This window comes from Gymnoscopelus microlampas (assembly GCF_963454915.1).
Source record: "Gymnoscopelus microlampas genome assembly, chromosome: 7".
Taxonomy (NCBI): Eukaryota; Metazoa; Chordata; class Actinopteri; order Myctophiformes; family Myctophidae; genus Gymnoscopelus; species Gymnoscopelus microlampas.
In genome coordinates this window covers 50,869,624-50,878,293 of record NC_139944.1, presented here as the reverse complement: position 1 = coordinate 50,878,293, position 8,670 = coordinate 50,869,624, and the positions used below count along the sequence as shown (strand labels likewise).

General features: G+C 40.6%; 1 protein-coding gene across 1 annotated transcript in view; it reads right to left on the bottom strand.

Moving 5' to 3' along the window:
- Nucleotides 1-459: 459 nt before the first annotated feature.
- Nucleotides 460-8,670, bottom strand: part of mapkapk3 (MAPK activated protein kinase 3) — a 36,720-nt gene continuing 28,509 nt past the window's right edge. The window contains exons 8-10 of the mRNA XM_084061243.1: nucleotides 7,275-7,360; nucleotides 6,638-6,718; nucleotides 460-1,541 (exon numbers count right to left, since the gene is read on the bottom strand). Coding sequence (XP_083917369.1) covers nucleotides 1,386-1,541; nucleotides 6,638-6,718; nucleotides 7,275-7,360 — 323 coding nt within the window. The 3' untranslated portion in view covers nucleotides 460-1,385. The remainder of the gene's footprint in view (nucleotides 1,542-6,637; nucleotides 6,719-7,274; nucleotides 7,361-8,670) is intronic.

The following is an 8,670-nucleotide window of genomic DNA, read 5'->3' as shown; positions in this document are numbered from 1 at the left end:
CAACGGACCACACACACACGCATCATCATACTAAAATATTATTATTACGCACATATTCACACTCATAGGTACACTCACATACAGTATACCTATAACTGCTCCGAAGGTCGGAGGTCAAACCACACACACATACAGTACTGTACGTAACGTACATAGAAAACATACGCATGGTAAAAATAGTTCGTCTCACAGATCAGTGAGCCTCACTGATCTCACAATTAGGGTTGAGATCCTTTAGGATTTTAATGATTCCGGGTCCTTAACGATTCTCTCTTAACGGTCCGATTCCGTAACGGTTCCCTTAGGGGGTTCCAAATGGACCCTTACGGGTCTGGAACTCTGAGGGTGTACAAATGGAACCAAATGGACCCTTTCGGGTCCATTTGGTTCCATTTGTACACTCTCAGAGTTATGGTGGTCCTTGAAATTAAAATGTTTAAGAACCACCATATTGCAATTGTATTCTTTGAGACACACATCCGGGTTTTTGACCAATAAGCACCTTTGTTTGGCCCGATTTCGGAACAGCTGACGTTTTTTTGGGGCTAAACAAAGACATCACGTGACGTTGATCCCCTTCCCCTATTTGCTCATTCTAGGACATGACGTATATGTAGGCAGAAGAATAGCAGACTCGATGAAATCCACATCAGCTCTCTCTGACAGCGTGATTAAAAAACGGTTCAGGAAACAATGCGGAATTGTGATGAAACCGATTCCGGTTACTCTAAATGTCGGATCCCCCGGGTTCCGGATCCCAACCCTATATCTCCAATGCTGCCTGGGACACACACACAAGTGCTGTCATCTCTCATCATGTAAGGTCCCTACAACATGCTCCAAATTAAGCCACACACCCATGCACCCAAACTTTCTTCCCATCACTTATCCACCTACAAGTTCCTTAATGATGATGAGACACTATCATACTCCATTGAGGGTTGACCCCGCCTTCCTCTAGGTTCCGGTGGGGTGGGGTGGGGTGGGTGGGTGAAGAGTTAAAACAACTATCACGTGCTGCTGAGGTGACCACCGTAACCGCTTATCACCGCTTGCAGTGACGTCATTTTCTTAGTAATCCTGGGTGGATGGCTTAATTTGGTGTCCAACGTCATAGTTCACCACTGTTCCCTGCATGGTCCAGCTCCTCCACTGGGCTGATGCTCTTCCACTGAAGAGAAGTATTCATATTGTCTCTGTGGGGGTTTCAACAGAGTCTTTTCATCCCCACCACCTCCTCACAGTTCCACCCTCTCTCCTCCTGCCTTCTTCATGAGCTAGGTGCTGGGTGGTTCTAGGTGGTTCTAGATGGTTCTAGGTGGTTCTAGGTGGTGGTTCTATAGCCCTGAACCGACCGACCAGCTCCTTTTAGCTTTGGTCGACTGTCACTGACTCTGACAGACCGTTCCTCCGCCCTTCCCGCCGGCGGCAGCCTTCTTCCGTCTCTTGTTGAGCAGCGGGTTGCTGGACGTGTCCAGGTCTTTGATCTTCACCTGGTCGTAGTCCACACGCATGGTGGCCAGAGCACTGGTCATCTCCTCCTGTAAAGGGCAGAGGGCAGAGGGCCGGGCAGAGGGCAGAAGATCAGGAAAATAAGCTTGGGCAAAGGGGAATTGTTTTACTACCGAATGTAGGGCTGGGAAAAATATATAACAATATATATATTGTTGTTGTCGGGCAGAAACCTCTTATCTCCACATTCTAACTTTGTGTGGGTTTTCTTTGTAAATGAATGCCCTACTTGATCATACTACAGTGTCACACAAAAGCATCAAAACTGTATGTATGTATAGGTGTATTATTATTATTACTCTCCGCAGGAGAGTATTGTTTTCACTTTCTAAATATGACACACCGATTGGTCAAGCCTCACGTGACACGTGACAATACGGTGAAATACTGTATAAATACATGGCGTCACTTTGACAGTGTCTTTGCCACTGTCAAAGTGAGGTAAGACAGGAACCATCACGAAATGACTGCATGGCTGATACATAATTGGCAGATAGGACAGATAGGACACTTATATAGACAGGAGGGATATGACACTTACACAGACGGATAGGACACTTACAGTACACAGACAGGACGGATAGGACACTTATACAGACAGGACGGATAGGACACTTATACAGACAGGACAGATAGGACACTTACATAGACAGGAGGGATATGACACTTACACAGACAGGACGGATAGGACACTTACAGTATACAGACAGGACGGATAGGACACTTACAGTATACAGACAGGACGGATAGGACACTTATACAGACAGGAGGGATAGGACACTTACACAGACAGGAGGGATAGGACACTTACATAGACAGGACGGATAGGACACTTATACAGACAAGACGGATAGGACACTTATACAGACGGATAGGACACTTATACAGACAGGACGGATCGGACACTTATACAGACAGGATGGATAGGACAGTTAGAACATAAGAATTAGAACATTCCCAACATTCCCAACACAAGTCTGGTAAGAGTGAGGTAAGACAGGAACAATCACGAAATGGTTGAGAAATGGCGGATACTGTAACAATTGGATAGGACACTTACACAGACAGGACGGATAGGACACTTACACAGACAGGACGGATAGGACACTTACATAGACAGGACGGATAGGACACTTATACAGACAGGAGGGATAGGACACTTATACAGACAGGACGGATAGGACACTTATACAGATAGAACATTCCCAACATTCCCAACAGCGGAGAGTTGTGCTCCGAGGAGCACTTTTTCTAGTTTCTTTTAGTTTTCCCTGTATATGGCCTCTTGTGTGCATTTGGTGATCTGAATTGTTTCTGTTTTCCTTAAAAACTTTATACAAAATTGATCAAAATACCCCAAAAAATCTAGAGTAGCAGATCCACTTGTAGATCTGCTACTTTTGCAGTTTTTGAATTTGAGTCCTGAAAAGTAACATTTTTTGGAGGTTTCCACTCAACAGAGACGATATAATAAAATACATCTGATATTTCTTATCAATGAATCAACACAAAAAAGTATTTTATTACTGTACTCTGTTTAATCGCAAAAATAGACAATCTACACACGTGAGCTTGCACAGCTGCTATTTTCACTATTTAAAAATATATATAATTGTTCATTAATTCAATTGTAATTGAGGCAGAAGTTTGAAATAATGGTGATACTGATTTGAAGTCATATCGCCCAGCCCTTACCAGAATGTCTGTCTGTGTGTCAGAGGATGAAACAGCACTTTTATCATATTGATGAATCACTATTTATACAGGCCTACGGAAATATCCTTTTCTTTTTTTCTTAATCATGGGTCTGTTCAACTTCAACACTACTGAAGGGCTGTATTATGGTCAGTTGTAGCCAGTGGTGTAAAGTAAGTACATGTACTCAGTCAAGTACTGTACTTAAGTACAATTTTCAGTATTTACAGTATTTAACAATACTTTTACTTACTACCCCACTACATCTCAGAGGAAAATATTGTACTTTTACTCCACTGCAATTATATGATAACTTTAGTTACTATTACTTTGTAGATTTTGATTATTATTACAAAACACACAAACCACTTATATATATATATACAGTATATATTTCGGCCATTTGAAAATAGCAGATCTACAAGCTCACAATGCGTCGCAATGATTCTTTATAGATTTTGAACTTCTAAAATGGGACATTCTGCATAATGACTACTTTTACTTTTGATACTTTAAGTATATTTTGATGCCGATACCTTTGTACGTTTACTGAAGTACATTTTGAATACTTCTATCAGTATTGATACTTTCACTTAAGTAAAACATGGATGTGAGTACTTCGTCCATCACTGGTTGTAGGTTAATTCCTTCAAATAGAATGACACTGTTCAACCTTATTATCTGTAATGTAATTGCGCTGTTTGATAAAACTCAATTTCCAGGCCCCTACGCACTGTACGCAGGCTTCAAATCTAGTTTAAAGTGGTCTCCGTCCGTATATGGGCATGGTACGTTTGTGATGCTCGCCATCCACCATCCACAAACAATTTTAACATAGGATAAAGTTGCCAATTTGTGCAGAACACAACAGGGCATGGGATATTATTTTAGTTACAGGTCAAGTACTATTACCTCTAAAATAAGCCTGTGAATAGGCTTGACACTCATTCATTGTATTCCATCACATCTTAATCACAAACGGCAGGTGACTGCAATCAAACAGGTGAAAATCATCTTTAGACGACATCCATGGCCAGTGATGATATTGAAATACACACTGCTACATTGTTTCCATGTTGCATGGCTCAATCACACTGGGTCTACGTGGCAGTGTTGCCATGTCTGCTTATTATAAGCGACTTTGGGCTTGTTTTTCTGTAAAGTTGGTTGTAAATATTGTTAGTTGCGGGTTTGCATTGTTTTGGGCTTGTTTCTAAATCTAAAGTGTAGTTTCTTATTTGGGCTTGCTTCCTAATGTGGTTTAACCAAGTGGTTCTCAAACATTTTCATGTCAAGGACCCCCAAATTAATAAGTTGTGGCAGGGAATCCCATTACCAGATTTGTTTTGTTAAAATGTTTTTAAAAAAAAGATTAAAAATGTTTCACTTTTTTTCCAAGATTTGTCATGAAAATAGTAGATCTACCAGCTCACAACGCGTCGCATCACAACTCGGTGTGAGCTTGTAGATCGGTTATTTTCAAATAGCCAATGTGCTCATGCGGTCTAGTTGCTTGTTTTGGGCTTGTTCTCATAAAGAGACATAAACAAATCTGGCAACACTGGTTCCCCGGTCTGTTACTGTATCTGTGTGTGGTATGCAAACTAACTGGCAGAGCGGCCAAGGATTTACCAGTTACAGTAATGTTTTGGGTGATGGATGTAGTTTTCCATTGATTAGGCAATACTGGCATGTTTTTGGCATCACTCTCTGTCAAGGTTCCAAGAGAGCTGAGATGAAGCCAAAATATGACGTGAAAACATTGCAGACCACTGATTGGTCAGAGAGAATCGTCACCAGTGTCACAGCGTCATTTGGAAGCTCCCAAATACATTTAACAACTTAAAAAACTGTTTTGTGCTATAAAATAGCACAAAACAGTTTTTTAAGTTGCAGAAATAATTGGGTGGAGACTAGAGCAGTTGCCTCAATGATGACAGAATAAGACTGAATAATGACATCCGACAGTCTAATCCTAAAGTAGACTTGGACTCTGTGTATTCTATTCTTTCTAGCGAATGATAATATTTCTGGCATGTTCACTATTCAGAGTACAGCAGAGAGAGAGCACAAGGAGGCCGACAGTGCAGAGAGAGCAGCTGGTGAAGACATCACAACAGTCTTAATGTCCTCTAAATTGACGTTAAAAAAGGCCTAAAACTTTTGCTCAAGCTTGGCAGCCCTGTGTTGTAAATGCGAAATAAATGAATTATTGTGCAACGGCATGGCCTATTACTCACCTATTATGTTGTTGTTGGACTGTATTAGGAGGAGTCATTGTTCTATAGCTCTGCTATGCATTTTTCACTAGTTAATCCACTTTTATTTTGTTTTGACTCGACTTGACTTTTCAATTTCAGTTTTGTTTTGAATGCTATTTAAAGCGGTTTTGCTAGTTTAGTTTGTTTCTTACTTTTTGAAAAGGCTTAGTTTCAGTTTAATTTTGATTAGTTTTAGTGTTAGTTTTGGGGGGGGGGGGGGGGTCAAGCTCTACAAGCTCACAGCGTGGACACCTTTTGACAACAGAGCTAAAGACTGCCGCAGCTAAAACATTGTAAGATTTCATATCCAACAGATCCCTGGTAGAATCGAGTTGAGTTCAGCAATGGAAAAGCACCAAACCCCATAGTCCACACCGATGATTCGCAACACAAGAAATTGCAACTGAAACCACTTGCAATCCACTTGCATATTTCAACCACTTGCAACAGAATCCCGAAACGGAACCGACCGGCAGCAGCGGCTCATTTCAGACCACTGCAACTGGTTGCAACAAGTTGTGCGAATCTTTGGAGTGTACTAGACTGGGCTTCGGAGTGGATCATGTTCATGTAATAAAGACCAATCTGTTGTAATTTCTTCCCCCTGTGGCTGAAGAATCATTAACAGACGGCTGATCAACACTTCCCTTTTTGAAAATGTTTGAGAGAAAGGTTTGACGTTCCATTTTCAATGGGGAAACAAATTTAGTAAATGTCCTTTTACATGGTAGGCCTATACAGTCACCCACTTAGACCTGGAAAGCATCTGTGTCATTTTAGATTTTAGCTTTATATTTAGCAACATTGTATTTAGAAGGCATATCGATGCTTTCGGGCAGAAACCTTCTATTTCCATATTCAAACTTTTTGTGTTTTCTTTCATAAATTAACGCCCTACTTGATCATACTACAGCCACACAAAAGCATCAAAAGTTCGCGCCGCGTTTTGAGCTTGTAGATCTGCTACTTTTACTACTTTTGAATTTGAATCCTGAAAAGTAACAGTTTTGGACATATGAGGTTTCCACCAGAGAATCAGCCTAAGGTCTAAATGGGTTAAATATTGGGTCACATATATTTGACGCCGTGGTCATTTAATAGGTATCACTAAGGAGGTGTAGTGTCAGCTAGTGACCACCAGAGGGTGTCAGTGTTGCACTGCGGCTGACCTTAACGTCGTCCCACATCTCTCTGTCTTCAGTCAGGACTCTGGTGGTGTGGAGGGGGGTGGAGGGTACCACCATGGACTGCTGCAGGGTAGAAACACACACACACACACACACACACACACACACACACACACACACACACACACACACACACACACACACACACACACACACACACACACACACACACACACACACACACACACACATTTTCTTTAGACTCATAGACAGATTTAGGGTAAATGTATTCTATTTATACAAAACCACACAAGCCCTATTTTATACTGGTAAGACCGTGTCGCCCGGTAAAAAACAGCTGATCTACAAGCTTATAATGTGTCACATCGTGATGTGCTGTGAGCTTTTAGATCTGCTATTTTTGTCATTTTTAAAAGTTAAAAAAATGACATTAAAACAAACAAAAAATAAAAAAATAGAGACAGCAGGATGAAAGTGATTCATTTATACGGCACATTTTATAACACAACACTTTGTATTTGAGTTGCAGTTATTTTTTGTTAAAAGTGTGTGTGACAAGGAATAAAATGGCTTTACAGACACGTGTACACAAAGTTGACAAATAATGGAAAACATGTATGCATGCATAATTATCAGGTGAATGAAGCATGTAACTTACATTGATCCAGGGGTGATTCATAAACTGAGTGATGGACATTCTCTCATTGGGGTCTGTCTTCAATAACTGGTTGATGAGATCTTTGGCTAGAGCAGAAGCACAGAAAAATGTATAGAATGGCATGCACACGCACGCACACATCACATGAGTCTCTGTGGCCCTAAAGCATATCAAACTGGAGATCATTGAAATTAAAATGTTTTGATTATTTTGGGGGGTCACAGCCTGAAAAGGTTGAGAACCACTCAACCACTGGTCTAAACAAAATGCAATCTAAATGGCATGATCTGATGCAACAAATAACCAATGTCTCTCAAAGGACACATCGGCCCTCTCTTGTGATTGGACCTTTCATCCAGTGAGTTTTGCCAGACCATTCAGAATATTTATGAGCTGCTATTCTTGCCTTTTTATCACAGCTTATAAAAGCACACAGAGAGCACGTGCAAAAAAGGTTTGTCAGTGCTAAGTCATAGCTTTTAATTATGTGTAAAGCACATATTAATAAACATTTCAGTGTGTGTTTGGTGTCTGTGGAATAGAGGCCTTAATGGTTGGAATAGTTCTTTCTTCCAGCATTGCTGCCTATAACCATTAGCACTTTCAAAATAAAATGCATAATGTCTACGCAGTAGAGTAAAACTGTCTGTTCCAATGTGACTTGTTTACATAAGATCCAGTAGTCAGACACCAAATAATTACATTTATGTTGATATACTGGTATACGTATATCTCATAAATGAACACATAGCAATCGTTGTTGAGCACATACTGTAGCAACCACTGTTTGTTTCATGGAGGATGAATTGGCATTAAGCATACCATGCATTGATTACAATGGGACTAGCAGCTGGGTGGAAGTACGGCTGTGTGCTCCCCAGCGTGATATGACTATGGTGCTCCCGATAGACCGGAAACTCTATTGATATCAGCTTGGCAATATACTTTCAACTTCATTTTTTATTATTAAGCTGCATCACAGCAATGCTAAACTATTCTAATGAGGCTGTCTGTCTGTGTAACCTGTACTGTATGTACTGTACATGTACCTCTCTGTCCACCAGAGGGCGCTGAAATCGACAAAACAAACCAACTGAAACATGCTATAGCCTACCACCAGACACCTCTTAATGAAATCTAAGCCAGTTCATCTCAAGATTCTAGATTTATTTTATCGTTACACCTTGTATACGAAGACATTGTAGCACACCTCTAATTATGCACACCTAGTTCATCGACAGAGACAGCAAGAGACAGTGAAAATAGCCGATCTACAAGCTCACAAAAATGGCATTCATAAAATCACCATCCTAAATCCCTGATGTCCTCACTAGTGTAGTAAATTACTATAGGCCTACTAGTGAGGACATCAACATTGTTTGCATTACACATGTTT